Genomic DNA, 14720 nt, shown 5'->3' with positions numbered 1-14720 from the left:
CCTCGCCGCCAGCCAGGGAGGCTCTGCATGCCCACGTCCACTGCGCAGCCGAGGAAACTGCGACTCGCGGAGGTGCCGGGCACGCGGCGGGAAGCAGCGGGGCTCGCGCCCCGCAGTCAGCTCTGGTGTCGCCGAGGACACCGCGTGGGCCGGGTTGTCAGGGCGCGCGGGCGACAGGCGGGTAAATATTTGGGGCTGTAACCCGGGCTCCGGCGACTCCTAGTCACTGCGGTTCCAGGGAGGGCGCGTGGCGAGGGCGGTGCCTGGGGGGCAGGGGCCTCCTCGGAGGGCGGCGGAGACAGACCCATCGCCTCGGCTCCGCAGCCCCGCCCCGGCCCCGCCTCCGCCCGGGCCGCCAGCGGCTATAAGATCTAGGAGCCGGAGCCGGCCGGAGGTCCGGCGCGCATCGTGCTGGGAGCAGCGCGGCTGGAGCGCAGCGCCGAAGGGACTAGCAGGGCGGGAGTGTGCGGGACAGCGAGCCCCGGAGCAGCCCAGGCTGCCACCTTGCAGGACCCAAGGCCACGCACGCCGGGCCCCGCTGAGCCGCCTCATGAAGTCGCCCGCGGCGCAGGGCAGTCCCGCGGCCGCCGCGGCCGCAGGTGAGTACGGGGTCCGGGGTCCCCTTAAAGTCCCGGCTGTGCAGATGGCGGGTGAGAAAGGAGGCGCCCCGTGTCGTCCCTTTACACCCGCTACCCTTCCATCCTCCCCGGCGGGACCCTGTCCCCGGTCGTCCAGCGCGGGCGGCTGCAGCCTCCTTCCCGGCCCGGGCTGGCCCCCATGTCCCACCTTCCCGCCACCACCAGCTCCACGCGCGCCGGGGGTTGGGGCGAGCGTGGGGAGGAGTCTGGCCGCGACCCTGGGCCTGGCGGAGGCTCCGTTTGCTTGTCTGTGAAACGGCCTTGTTAATAGAACGCACTTCGGGGATGGTGGAGAAGATTACAAGGTAACAGCGACTGCGTGGCTGTCACGTGGCAGAGGCGCCAAGTGTCAGTTATCTTCGGGAACCGTGGAGGCCCCCCCTGGCCCTGGGAGGTGGTCTCGCTGCCCCCCTGACTTCCGTGCACTGAGTCCCCGGCCCTGCCCGCAGCCCCGGCCCTGGACTCGGCGGCCGCGGAGGACCTGTCGGACGCGCTGTGCGAGTTTGACGCGGTGCTGGCCGACTTCGCGTCGCCCTTCCACGAGCGCCACTTCCACTACGAGGAGCACCTGGAGCGCATGAAGCGGCGCAGCAGCGCCAGCGTCAGCGACAGCAGCGGCTTCAGCGACTCGGAGAGTAAGTGCGGCCCCCGCTAGGATGGCGCCGGGATCTCCCAGTTCCCAGCACCTGGCCCGCGAAGGTTGCGGCCTCAGTTTTCTTATCTGTAAACTGAGGAATGGTGTGCAGGAACCTAGTCCTGAAGCTCAAAGCAGTAGGCCGAGCAGTGGCGTGGCCCCTGACGATAATCACGGGAAAGGTTGGGCCACCTGCCGTCCACAGGTGTGTCACCAGGCAGGCGAGTTTAAGCAGCTTGTTCCGACTGAGTCAGACAGGACTCCCTGGACCTGCACCAGGCCTTTCCACAGTTTCCCTCCTCTTCTCCTTTCTCGTGCCTCTCCCCTCTCAGCTGTAACTTTGCAGATGTGGAATAGGTGCCAGTGGAATGAGGGGGCACAGTGGGGACATGGGAGGGCGCAGAACGGAAACATTCATGAAACCAGGAAAGGTTTCATAAGCCCAAACTGCTGTTCCTGGGATTTATGAAATAAGTGTTTGCATTTTCTTCTGGCCCTGAGCTCTCAGACTTACTGCTCCATTGCATGCAGTTATGAAAATCTTTGGCACTGCTGAGTTCAAGTATTTTTCAGCCAGGTCCTCCACCAGGCTGGAGGGGGAGCCAGAGAGCACATGGGCATGAAGGTGCTTCCTGGTGACCTTTCTCAAAATGGAGACTACCCCAGGGTCTCTTTGTCCTGAACAACTTTGTCAACAACAAGACAACAACAACAACGAGACAGCTTTTGCCAGGAGCTCACATGTCCTGGGAGGATTCAAACAGCAAATTAGGTGCCTTTTTAGTATTACATGATTGTTGGTTTCAAATCCAGAATTACTTACTGTTTTTCAAAGTGCAAAGTCAATTTTAAACTCTTCTGTGTTACTCTTCAACCTTTAATCCCTAGATGGGTTACAGGCATGAATGTCACTCCTTTTGCTGCCCTTGACTCAGGACGTGAAAGTGATGGCCTTTCCTTGTGATTCTCTTATTTTGAAACCTGGAACTCTTCCTTGTTCCTGGGCTAAGATTCGGGGCTAGACTTGAACGTGAGCTGCCCTTCTGCAAAGGGATAAATGCGCTCACCACCCTGGTCAGGGTTTGACTCAGAAAGCTGAGTTCCAGCTTGAGTTTCCTTGGCAGCATTGCCAGAGAGTTAGACCAAGCTGCAGCTTTTGAGGTGAAAGGGGATGGAAGAAAGTACTGTTACTTTTCCACTTAGAATTTTTGGACTTTGTTCCTAATGAACAGGTTCATTTGCAATTTCAAAGCGAAGTGTTTACATTTTGGAAATTTGTCTCAATTCCTAAGGCCAAACTTAAATATGTCTCCTTTTACTGGGGCATGGAGCAAGTTATTCATCAAATACAGATTCTCCCATGGAAAAGAAAGCTGGGACAGTGTGTCACTGCAGCTCTGTGGCAAAGAACAGCTCCTTTCTAAGCAACAGCTTCACTCCGCTAGAATAGGTCTGAGAGTGCCCATTCATGGCTGATTGCAACTTCCACTGAGTGAAATTTCAGATCTAGGATCTGTTTTCAGATGCCTTAAAGAGAAGGCATAGAAACACATTCTTAGCAGTTGCAGGGGAGATAGTTGGGATAGTTTGTACTTTTGCTTAAGTTCTATGTGTCTATTTTGTTTTCTGCTTTTGTTGTTAACTGACTAACCTGTAGTTTGGTGGTTAGAGAAGTGATGGGAAGAATATAAAGAAAGCTCAGATGACATTTGTCTTTGCTTTAAATGTGTAGTTTTTCTCTCACAAGGCTGGTTAGAAATATTGTTGGCAGAAGCTGTGTGTATCTAAATGGTAATTTCTTAAGGAAGCATAATATGTGTATCTTAATTGCTGCCAAGAATTGAGCACAGACATTTGTTATACTCGTTTGTCTGTTTAATGCTCTTTTGTGGAAGAGAATGCTTAAGAGAGGTAGATACTACTGAAATTTAGCTTATCAAGAGGGGGACAAACCAGGATAATGATAATAACAGCAGCTCACTGTTAGCAAATCCTTGCTATGAGGATGATGATTTATTAGCTAGAATGGGAACCATGTCTTCACGAATAGACTGAAATCCTTTTGAGCCCAGATCACATGCCTGTTTGTCAATGATGGCTGTTTGTGAAGGTGTCTCTCTGAGGCAGTGGTCATCTGGCAGGGTGAGTGGAGCCTAGTTTGAGCCTTGTCAAAACCCTGGATGATGAGTGGGATTTAGTTTCTCTAGCTGTGAAATTGAAAGGATGCTATTTAATAGGCTGTTAGGTAGAAAATACTTGCTCTGTTGAATGCTTTCAAAATATCATTACAATGTACATGCTGTGCTATACCACATAGATACATTGGAGCCAGTGTCTCGCATGACAATATTTTGGATGAAGCTGTAAACCAATGTTGCCTCTGTTTTTTTGCTCTAGTTTTTACAGCTCTGTCTGAAGGTGCACCAACCTTACAAGGAAGATCAAACAGTAATCGTGTTCTTTGAAGAATACTTCTTCCTTCTCATTAAAAAAAAAATTTAGGTTGCTTGCACCCAAAGGCAAAAAATAGCCATTCCCTCTACTGAAAGAAAGGAGTTACTCAGATAGGAAAGAAGAATAGATATTTAATAAGGAAATACTCCTTCCCGTTCCCACTTTGAGGGAGGCCTCTTAAGACGTGAAGAGGACCAAAATAACAATTACAGTATAACTTCACATGGGTGGGGGGTGTGGAATTCAAATGTAGTTGATCAAAATAGAGTTATTACTTTCCTTTAGACTTGATTCCAACATGTAAAAAAATCAGGCACTTTAGTGGGAGTAATTTTAACTTCAGCAGTAAAAGGGTAATGCAATTAAGAGTTCGGGTAGTGTTTCTCAAACCTCGTCCTCAGAGGTCCTTTAGAAATTGACTACCTTTGGTTTGAATTTAGTTTTAGAAATATATCTTCTTTTCAGTATTTTTAAAACTGTAAAAGGTACACCATGATTTCTCAAATGTGTTAAATGAAATTTTAACTCATTATGTTTCAAGTTTTAACCAGTGTGTTGACTTTATAAGACATTTATGATATTAACTTAAACTTTAAAAGGTGGTATACACTTATATCTTTAATGTATTGGGGTTTCACATAATTTTTCCTTTGAAGGGGGAAGTGTTTTGCTGCTCAGTAAAAAAGGTCTGAAGTCTACTGTGTATGCTCGGGTTATTATGATATTGTAGGACCATTTAGGGAATGAGGAACTGGCTTCCTTAGCATCAGCAAGACTTAGAACACCTGCATATCTTTGCCTAGACTATTCTGGCCTGGCCCTGGGAGAGGGGACCTTGTGGGCCCTGGAGAACCAGCATGACAGTTGGCTAATGTGGCTTAGAAGTCACTGAGGCTAGAACCTGAACTTGTTCAAGCCATGAGAGGATAAGGCCAGTGAGGAGCTTTCAGGGTTCCCTGGTACTGTGTTAGCAATTCCGCATGGGTGACAGGTCTTGTGATGCTTGGCAAGGCATATAGAGGGGCAGCGTGGTCCCAGAAAGGGAGCTGGGACAACGGTGGAGTAGCTGAGGAAAGAGGCTCTTCCTTATTTTGCCCCACTTTGGCGAGGCAATCAGAATTTCGATTTTCGGGAGGAGAATTCAACCCACACTCCCAGCCATTCCCTGTGGCAAAAGGGAGGCAGGTCCAAAGCTTTCTTTTTCTCAGTTAATTACTATAGTTTGCTTGCTTTAAACGTGTGGGAGTGTGGGATCCTTCTCTATTTACAGGAGCCTTGGGCAAGGTTTACTGTCTGTGGTTTTACTTCCCTCTGGAGCAGCACGTGGACATGCGCTAACCCTAAATTACCTTTCTCCCAACCCCCCCGAGCTAAAAAAAAACACCTACCTTTTAAACAAGCCTCTATTTTGCAGCAGAGTTTCTCCAACTCTGTTAGTTGTATATTTCATATGCTTTCCTTTCTTTTGATGGTGCCTTAGAAAACATGGTCCCAGAATTTGAGGTTCCTGGCTTCAGTACACTAAGTGGATTTGCCAGGCATGTTTCTAATGGGAATTTGAGATACATGTGAGGTGGTGCTTCAGAGCTGATTGAAACCAATGTTGTAAGGCCCTCAAATATCCAGCCTTACCACCTGCCAGGGTTCCCCATATCATCACTGTTCTAGGTCTCTGGAGCCTCTATTAATAGCAGCACCTGATACCCACGTGGGGCAATAATACATGAATTATGTGATCAGCCAGCAACACATTGCTGTCATTTAATCAGACTAATTGGCTATTATTTTTGCAAGGAATAGAGTTCCAGGGGAGGGAAAAGAATGGGATGTCAGACCTTGCCTACCTTGAAATCTGTCTAGGCGCCTTGCGTGAGATTTTTGCCCATTGTATGTTCTTAATAAAACTCTGTGGAAAGAAATTTTATTGGTTAAGGGTAAAGAGAAGTCTAGAGCTTGGGGTACCTCTATGTTGAGGCTTTGTTCTTGGGAGATTTGTTCTAGGATGCCACCAAAGAGAAAGTTCTTTTAAGAATTTTACTGCTTTCAAGAAGAGGGAGAATCTTGACTCTGTTTATTCTCTGCAATTACCTTTTCTGTCTCAGGAGTGCTATTCTTCACTTTACTAGGAACTTTAGAATTAAATCGTTAAAACCACAGGCATTATACACAGATTATTAGGTTATTCTTCTAACAAGGAAGAAACGGAGTGACTCGTACAGGGTCATGCAGTTTTCATGTGGCCTCTAGACACCCACTCGACAGCGGCATAGACACTAGATGGCCACTTGCCGATGGTGTAGCTTTGGGGCCTTGAGGGCTCTCTTATTTTCTATGCCATACATGACATGTAGATATCATCACAGGGTGCGCCTCAGCTGCAGCAGGTTTGGCTCAAGGATGCTGGCGGTCGGCTTCCTCTTGATGGTCGAAGGTTGAACATTCCAGAACTTGGAGTTGGGTCTGTTCCAGATTGTACACCTCATGGAAAGGGAGTGAAGTCATGGTGTGGCAGTGAGCCGGGGCGTGAGCTAATGTGTGTGTGTGTGTGTGTGTGTGTGTTGGCGGGGTGGGGGGGGTGTGGGCAGGGCGGGGGCGGGCAGGAGGAAGTGAGCGTAGCTCTGCTGCCATCCATGCCTCCGTGTGCGTGTGTTTCTATATAAATAGATATTGTAACTAGTACTTTTCCCCCTCTTCCTCCCTCACTGTGGGAGTGGCTGTCAGTTTTGTCTGTATATTTTCTCAGTTTGGGAAAAACGCTCACATCAAGAAGGCATTTAGTCTGTGAACCTAAAGGATCAGAGGACAGCCCTGGCAATATTCCGGATCTACGGCTCATTCTCTACAGATTCTCTCCAGGCCCCATGAGTTATGCTGAGTTTTTCCTAAATCTTTGCTGGATTCCTTTTTTACCCTGCTACCATCCTCTTTTGTAATGGCCTCTCCATATCTAGGTTGTTCCTTCTCCCACCATTCAACAGTGTTTGGCCTCCTTGCCTGTGAGGTGCACAAATTGTGGTGTCTTTCTCCCCCTGCAGAGGAGTATACGTGGATGGAAACTTGCTGGAGAGTTGGGGCAGAAGAGAGCTGAAGTTCAAAGTCAGGGAAGGGCCTGTGGTGCACGCCGGGTGGGTGGGGTGAGCGCTGGCGTGTGGAAAGTTGCTCTCCTAGGCCAGCTGCTTGTGGGAGATAGAGAGTCGAGGTGTGGTCCCTGCCATCTGGGCCAGCCAGTCTCTGGGCCAGGGATGGGGGTGAAGCTCTCCGGTATCCTTCAGAGCCACAGATAATGTGCCAAGGGCCTCGTATTTTCTGGCTCCGAGTCTAAGCACGAGGTCTGCCTCCTCAGGACCCTCTGTAGTTTTCTCGCCCCTAAATCTTGCCTCATCTTCTCCCCATGAGTTTCTCAGGCTGCATTTGTGGCGATTCTCCTGTGACTGCATGGTGAGAACAGTAAGGCTCCCTTGCAGGTCTGCAGTGGGTGTGGCCAGCTTCCTGTGTGTAGGGGAAAGGCCTTCCCTTGGGAGAATTGGAGAGCTCCTTTGGAGGTGGGTTTGGTTGAGGGAGCCAGCAGGAGGGCTTCCCAAGAAAGGTTCCACAGAGTCTAAGGGTCCTAAGAAATAGTAGCAGGAACACCACAAAAAAGTGTCCCATGGTCAGGTACACTGGGGAAATGGGGCTGGTTTTGTTTAACCACAAGTCTTTTCAGGATGTTGGAAGTGGGCGTACTCATGGGAATGACCAAAGCTATTTGGTGTTCCTCAGGGGTACTTGATCACACAGCCCTTGGAGGATCAGCATTCTGAGGAATGTGTTTTTGGGGAAATGTAGGTATCAGGGTCCAGGGTTTTGGATCTCAGTCCATGTTCATCCTCAAAGCCCAGGGATGGTGCTGGTTTCAGGTGAGCTGGGCTGGACCTCTGAAGGAAGCAAAGATTGTGAGGGTTGCTCTCAAGGGTCTTCTGGGCATGTTTGGAAAAGTGGACAAGATGGCAGTGTCAGCGCAAAAAGAGCAGGGGGCAGGTGGGCCCCTGGGCAGGAGAGGGTTGGGGGAAAGGGAGCCAGGAGAGGCACCTGAGAAGTTGTGGCAGCCTCTTAGGGACAAAGCTGAATTTCCCTGAGACCAGAAACCTCTTCCTCCAAACACCCTGATCCTTTTTGTGCTGGGCCTATCTCTTGTCACTTAAGCAAATTCCTTTTCAGTTAACGGGACCAAAGAGAGATGTTTTTGCCTCCTCCTGAGCTGGAGGTAATTGGCTTAAAGTGGAAGAATCCCGAGGAAGCGGGGACCTGGTCAGGCCCCCATCATTCCCCTGCCCTCTCACACCTGAGGAGCCACTTCTCTGCTCCAACTGCGGCTGGCTTTGTGTTTTGTTTTAACCAGGAAGGCTGTTCCTCGTGACCTCAGGGGCCACATCCTGCTTCTGCTGCCTGCCTTGCCTTTGCACCCTTTGAGTCAGTGCTGCTCAGCCAGCAGCCCCTTTCTGAGTCACAGCCACACAACTGGGCCAACTGTGGGTTGGTTTCCTTCCCCGTAGCAGGACTTAGAGAATCTCAGAACTTTAGAGCTAGAAGTGCCTTTAAGGATTATTTAGTCCACCTTCCCTTTCTGTTGATAAGTAAGCTAGGCCCAGAGATACCATCTTGTTCAAAGGCACCCTAGTACTTAATAGTTGACTAGATGGTCCCCTTGACTTCCAGCTCAGCCTTGAACTTCTGGGGCCTCATCTTGCTGTCGTTCAAGTCTTTGAAGGTAGGAGAATAGAGGGAGCCATGACGTCACTCCAAGTGTCTAATAGATGAACTTCCAGGAGAAGATGTCTTTATCTTTGACCTTCTGGCTTATCTGAAGAGTACAGACTCTTGGGAAAACCTCTCCTAAGTAAAAGAGAGGATTATTAAATTACAGGATAGCAAGACAGCAAAGATCTCTCTTGAGCAGGGAAAGAGGATTAAGTCATGGGATACCGGATGTTTGTATTTTAGGAGGCTCAGAGGGCAGAAGGGACATATTTCACATGAGATGATTCCTTTGAGCCCCACCATCAACCAAGCACTGGTCATGATGATCCTATCACCCCCTTCCTGTATTAGGGAAGCAAGGGCCTTTGGTGTACTTGATTGGACACACACTCACACTCACACACTTTCACACTCATACACTCACACGCTCTCACACTCATACACTCACACGCTCTCACGCACACACACACTCACGCACACACACACTCACGCACACACACACTCACGCATACATACACTCACAGTCTCACATACACACACTCTCACACACTGTCTCACACAGACTCTCACACACACCCCCTCACTCACACACACTCTCATGCACACTCACACACATACTTTCTCTCACACACAAATACTCTCACACACTCCCCTGTCTTGAATCATTTTGGGGGCATAAACATAAAACCTGGAAATCAACCTGTTTTCTTTTCTTTCTTTCTTTTTCTGTTTTGAGACAGAGTCTCACTCTGTCGCCCAGGCTGGAGTGCAGTGGTGATCTTGGCTCACTGCAACCTCCACCTTCCGGGTTCAAGCAAGTCTCCTGCCTGAACCTCCTGAGTAGCTGGGGCTGCAGGCGCACACCTCCATGCCTGACTAGTTCTTGTATTTTTAGTAGAGAGGGGTTTCACCATGTTGGCCAGGCTGGTCTTGAACTCCTGATCTCTGGTGATCCACCTGCTTCAGTCTCCCAAAGTGCTGAGATTACAGTCATGAGCCACCATGCCTGGCTGTTTTCTTTACTATAGATTTGCAGCTTTGGCTTATTTTGAAGACAAATTGTTGGTTATCAATAGACCATAAAGTGATAAGTCTATAGTCTCATGAGTACTATTTCTATTGAGTACATTTTCCCTCCTGAAAGGTGCAGATTCACTTTATAGGAACAGCTTCAGCTTCAGTGATGAAAAACTGAATTCTCCAACAGACTCTACCCCAGCTCTTCTCTCTCCTGCTGTCACGCCTCAGAAAGGTAAGGTCATTAGTTGGAATTGGAGTTTTTTGCTTTTTTTATTCCTCTCCCCTTCTCAATGCCTTCTCTGTCCCTTTTATCCCTAAACGATCTTTCTCAAATGTACAAAACAAATAGGTAAGACTAATATCTTAATACTGTAGAGTATAAAGTGGAATTTTTTTATTTCTTAGGATTTTAATCAGTGTGAACGTGAAATCAGATAATTTGGGGCAGAAAACCTGAAGTCACAAGGAGAAAGAAAACTTGGAGACTAGACTGTTCTCTCTCATGTGATGTAATCAAGACTGTGCAAATGACAGCGTTTCTTAGGAGTCTCCTCCCAGACTTGCTGGTTCTAGAATTTAAAACTCAGCAGTTTGCCTTTGCAGATAGTAGGATTCTTTTTATTGCATTAATTATTTAACCAATGGTTTCAGATGACCAATTAAGCAATTAAATGGAGTTGTCATTATGAGATAAGCTATGATCTAACATGATTTAAAATAACAGCTCCAGCCTGTCTCTACTGTGATATTAATAGACCTAAAATGTCTTTAAAGATGCATGAGCAGTTTCTTATTTTTTGGAACTGGTAAAATGTCTCCAGCTAGAGAGCTGAATGTTCTATTACATTGGACAAGTGCCTTTTTGAAAACAAAAGGATTTTTTTTTCCTTAAGAAAAGTTATACTTGCTGAAAATAGTTGCAGAATGCAATAAAAATGGAACATAGTTAAAAAGAAATGACAATTCCATCACTCTTTTCACTTTGGCAGTAAGACAGGACTTCGCTCTTTTTTCAAAAGAGGCATTTTAAAATTCCCTTCTCAACCTAGCAACATTAGCATCCACTGGGAATTCTGCCACTATCCGGCTCTCAGTCTGTAATGGATCTGTTGAATTCAGAGACAGAGCAGTCTAGAAAGTGGCTTAAAACATGCTCAGATTTGTTACCTGATCCTCAAGAGGTAGGAATTAAAGAGGCGGAAAAAAGCCCCTAGTGGCAAATTGACTTAAAAAGCTAAGAACAATTAGCCATTTGTAGCCAGCAGTGTTAATTAATAAAACTATCCAGTACTGCATTTCAGGGAAGGTGTGAATGATGTGATGAACTCTACAGAAATAAAGTCAGCTATATGAAAAAATCTGTATATCTCAGGCTCTAGAGAGAACCAAATCAGAATGAGGACTCGTTACCTTGTGTGGGCACCTGGAGGGGATGAGGCTGTCCTGGAACCAGAAGCCTCACGGTGCCTTCCCGGTACCATTTGGATAAGAAACAGTGAACTCTTCATTCATTTCATACTGGAGGGACTCTGAGGGCTGCAGCGTTGCCTTGGGGGGACGGCACAAGCATGAATGCATCAGAAGGCTAGTGCCGCCGGAGTGACACAGTCCAGGTGCCCGCTCTGCACGGTGCTATGCTTACTGAATTTTTTGACTAATAACTCATATTCTACACAATACAAAAACCAAACTCTTTTTATCTTCCCTTCCTGCTCCTCACTCTCCTGCAAACATTTAAGACAGTGAAGGAAGATTCCTCTTCCAGGTGATGGAGAAGTGGGATGGGATGGTTGGAGAGGGTGGCGATGAACTAAAAAACAAAGAAACACTGAGGCTAGTCTTCAGAATCAGTTTCTGAGTTTACTGTATCAAAACACTAGAGCACACACTTAGGATTGGCCCAGGACACTCTTCAATAAAGTCTCTGAAGATAAGGAGGTAGATGTAAAATAGACATAATCCATTGTATAACCCTGGACGTTCCAACATCCTGGAAAACTCAGTATGAAGTCATCAGCTGTCTTTGTTACGGAAACAACCCTCTGTCTCTCTCCCCTGTTTCACAGCCAAATTAGGAGACACAAAAGAGCTAGAAGACTTCATTGCTGATCTTGACAGAACTTTAGCAAGTAAGTACATGTCTGATACTAAAAACAAAAAAACAAACAAAAAACTAACAGACACTTCTGATAAAGTGTTGTAATGTTAACCAGCTTGCCCTGGGGCAGAAAGTGGCATCCGAAGCCTTCTTTAGGTTTAGAAACAGGACCTTAGGCCGGGCGCAGTGACTCACACCTGTAATCCCAGCACTTTGGGAGGCCGAGGTGGGTGGATCACCTGAGGTCAGGAGTTCAAGGCCAGCCTGGCCAACATGGTGAAACCCCGTCTCTATTAAAAAATACAAAAGTTAGCTGGGCATGGTGGCGCGTGCCTGTAGTCCCAGCTACTCGGGAGGCTGAGGCAGGAGAATCGCTTGAACCCAGGAGGCAGAGGTTGCAGTGAGCCGAGATTGCACCACTGCACTCCAGCCTGGCGACAGAGCGAGACTCTCAGAAAAAAAAAAATAATAAATAAAATAATAATAATAATAAACAGGACTCTAGTGGCTAGGAATGAAATTCTGGGATAAACTTGTGTTAAAGTAGACCACGTGCATTTCCAAACAGTGAGAACAGGTCACCAGCAAACAGTGGCATTTTGTTTGAGAAATGGAGAGTGAGCAAGACTGGAGCATTACCGTCATGATGGCCTGTCAGGCTTTTCAGAGAAGAAATGAACTGATTAACTACAAGTGCATTACTCCAACAAGCCAAAAGGGTTCCATCCCATGGGCCAGGGTAATTTTCCAGGTTAGATCTAGGGTTTGGGTGAAATCTAACTTTAAGAGGTGGGTGCCAAAAGAGAGAATTGGCTTGGAGGGGCCTTTCACCAGAGACCCACACCAGTGACGAACGACCTGGATTAGGTATGCATACTTGCAAGCATCCTATTTGGGAATTACACTAATGGTTACCCGTTTTGTGTGACCACAAATGTTGAGAACTGAAGACATCAAATTATAACTGCACTAGAGGGGCCCAGAAGAAGGGACCCTCACAATCTATCTACACATTCCATTTGCAGAGGATAAGATTGCAAGAGCCAGGAGGACCAACTCCAGCTTCTGGGATGGAAGGTTCAGCAAGTGTACTATGGGGGGGTCCTGTTTAGTCACAGAATGGGCTGGGAGAATTTTGTCCCAGCCCCTTAATTTTCCAGTGGAAGGGTTGATTTTCTGTGAGGAGTATTTAATGCTATTCTTTGCTAAAGAGCTGGGTGAACTCTGAAAAATTAAATCCAAAGCTGGTTATTTAAAAATAACTATGTTCTTAACGCTCTTGCAGACAAACCTAAATATCAGATAGAAAGTCCTTGTATCATCTCTATTTGCTTGAAGATTTTACTGCCTCTTTTCTTAGGTATAGCACCATCATACATCAGAAGACCAGGGCCTGTTTTGACAGGGATTATTATAATTGTAGCATAATTTGTATTAGACCCATGTAACAAGCCTGTCTACTTCATGGAAATTGCAGTGGGTTGCCCAGTCATTCCAGTTAATCAAACACTCATCATGTGGGAAGCCTGGCATTGAGTTTGGTTCTTTGATGCATGTCCGAGACAGTGTGGTGTGGTTAAGCATAGGAACTGTAAGCCTCTGAGTGGATAACCTTACCTATCTCTCATTTACAGGTATGTGAAACAAGAAGTTCTGGGTCCTTTCATCATAAGGGAGAAGCTTCAGAAAGCTCGGAGGACCAGCTAAAATCAGCTACTAGAATCTGCTGCCAGAGGGGATGAAGACGTGCACTCAACCTTCCACCAGGCCACTCTCAGGCTCACCTTAAAATCAGCCTTTGATCACATCTCTGGGCAATTTAGACAGTGAAACTGACTTTGTTTACCTGCCTGCAGTGTATTAGAACAGACGATCCATGCTAATATTATTGTATTTTCTCTTAAAACATAGCTATCCTGTAATTTAAAGTGCTTTTATGAAAATATTTGTAATTAATTATATATAGTTGGAAATAGCAGTAAGCTTTCCCATTATAATATATTTTTGTATACAAATAAAATTTGAACTAGAGTATGCTTCCTTTTCTTCTTCTTTATTTTTTAAAATATATTTCCATTCAAATAATATTCTAGTGGGAGTAACATGCTTCTTGATTCCTTCGCAAGGCCCCTGGGTGCTCTCTGATTGCACTAGACAAGAGGACAGTAAATTTAAAGTGTTCCTTTAGCTCATTTAGTGCTCTGGATGGAAATGCTGGCAGACGGCTGCTGGGAAATTTTGAGGATTGTGATTTCGTTGGAAGTTAGGTTTCTATTCTGTCTCTGCCCTCCTTCTCGTATCTTGGCACCACTGCAGGTGGCATGGACTCTTTCTCCGAATTAAGGGAAATACCAGTTGTTCTTACAATCCAGGACTTAAATACGAGGGAAAGTTGAGATAGCTGGACGACTTGAAAATGATGGTGCTTTTCTAAGATCTGTGTGTGGAGGAAGATTGATGGTGCTGGTCTTGATGGAATGTCCAGCCTACCTCAGGTGCGAAGCGTTTGATGGGTAGGCTTTGCACATAGAAGCTACTGACCCCTTCTCCCACTTGCCTTTGTGGGGGCTGGAGAGAGGCATAAAAATAAGAAAGCTCATAATTTTCTTATCTATGCTTTTCTGTCTTTAAAACCTCCTCTAAAATATCCGGGCATTACTTTCATAATCAGAATAAAGTTATTTTAAAACTCAAATCCCTATATTCCTAAAGGACATAAATCCAAAACATAACTACTCATAATCTTACTTGTATCTTCAAAAGTTAACTACTATATTTGATCGGTTTTTTAGGGAATCGGGAAACTAAATTGCATTTTTTTTAACTTTTTTCTTTTCCTTAAGCTTCTGGGAAAGATTTTAGATTGAACTTAAATATTTCTTTTTCAAAAAAATGAGACCTAATTAACATACTGTAGCACCCAGTTCAGTGGTTTTTAGCACATTCACAGGTACTGCAGCCGTCACCACTATCTACTTCTCTGTCTTCATGAGCTTGTCTATTCTGGACCTTTCATATAAATGGAATATGTAATCTTTTGTGTCTGGCTTCTTTCACTTAGCGTAGTATTTTCAAAGTTCATCCATGAGTAGCATGAATCAATACTTCAGCCGGGCACGGTGGCTCAAGCCTGTAATCC

General features: G+C 46.4%; 1 protein-coding gene across 2 annotated transcripts; it reads left to right on the top strand.

Moving 5' to 3' along the window:
* Positions 1–252: 252 nt before the first annotated feature.
* On the top strand, positions 253–13612 carry RGCC (regulator of cell cycle). Of its 2 annotated transcripts, XM_023208907.1 has the most exons (5): positions 253–599; positions 1088–1273; positions 9608–9715; positions 11550–11612; positions 13216–13612. In XM_023208907.1, the coding sequence occupies exons 1-5, from the start codon at positions 551–553 to the stop codon at positions 13221–13223; spliced, it is 414 nt and encodes a 137-aa protein (XP_023064675.1). In that variant the 5' UTR covers positions 253–550; the 3' UTR covers positions 13224–13612. The 2 variants fall into 2 exon arrangements, with proteins under 2 accessions (XP_023064675.1, XP_023064676.1); XM_023208908.1 differs by lacking the exon at positions 11550–11612.
* Positions 13613–14720: the final 1108 nt, after the last annotated feature.

Source organism: Piliocolobus tephrosceles, chromosome X (assembly GCF_002776525.5).
Source record: "Piliocolobus tephrosceles isolate RC106 chromosome X, ASM277652v3, whole genome shotgun sequence".
Lineage (NCBI taxonomy): Eukaryota > Metazoa > Chordata > Mammalia > Primates > Cercopithecidae > Piliocolobus > Piliocolobus tephrosceles.
The sequence above is the reverse complement of the archived record's forward strand: the minus strand, read 5'-3'. Positions and strand labels throughout refer to the sequence as shown.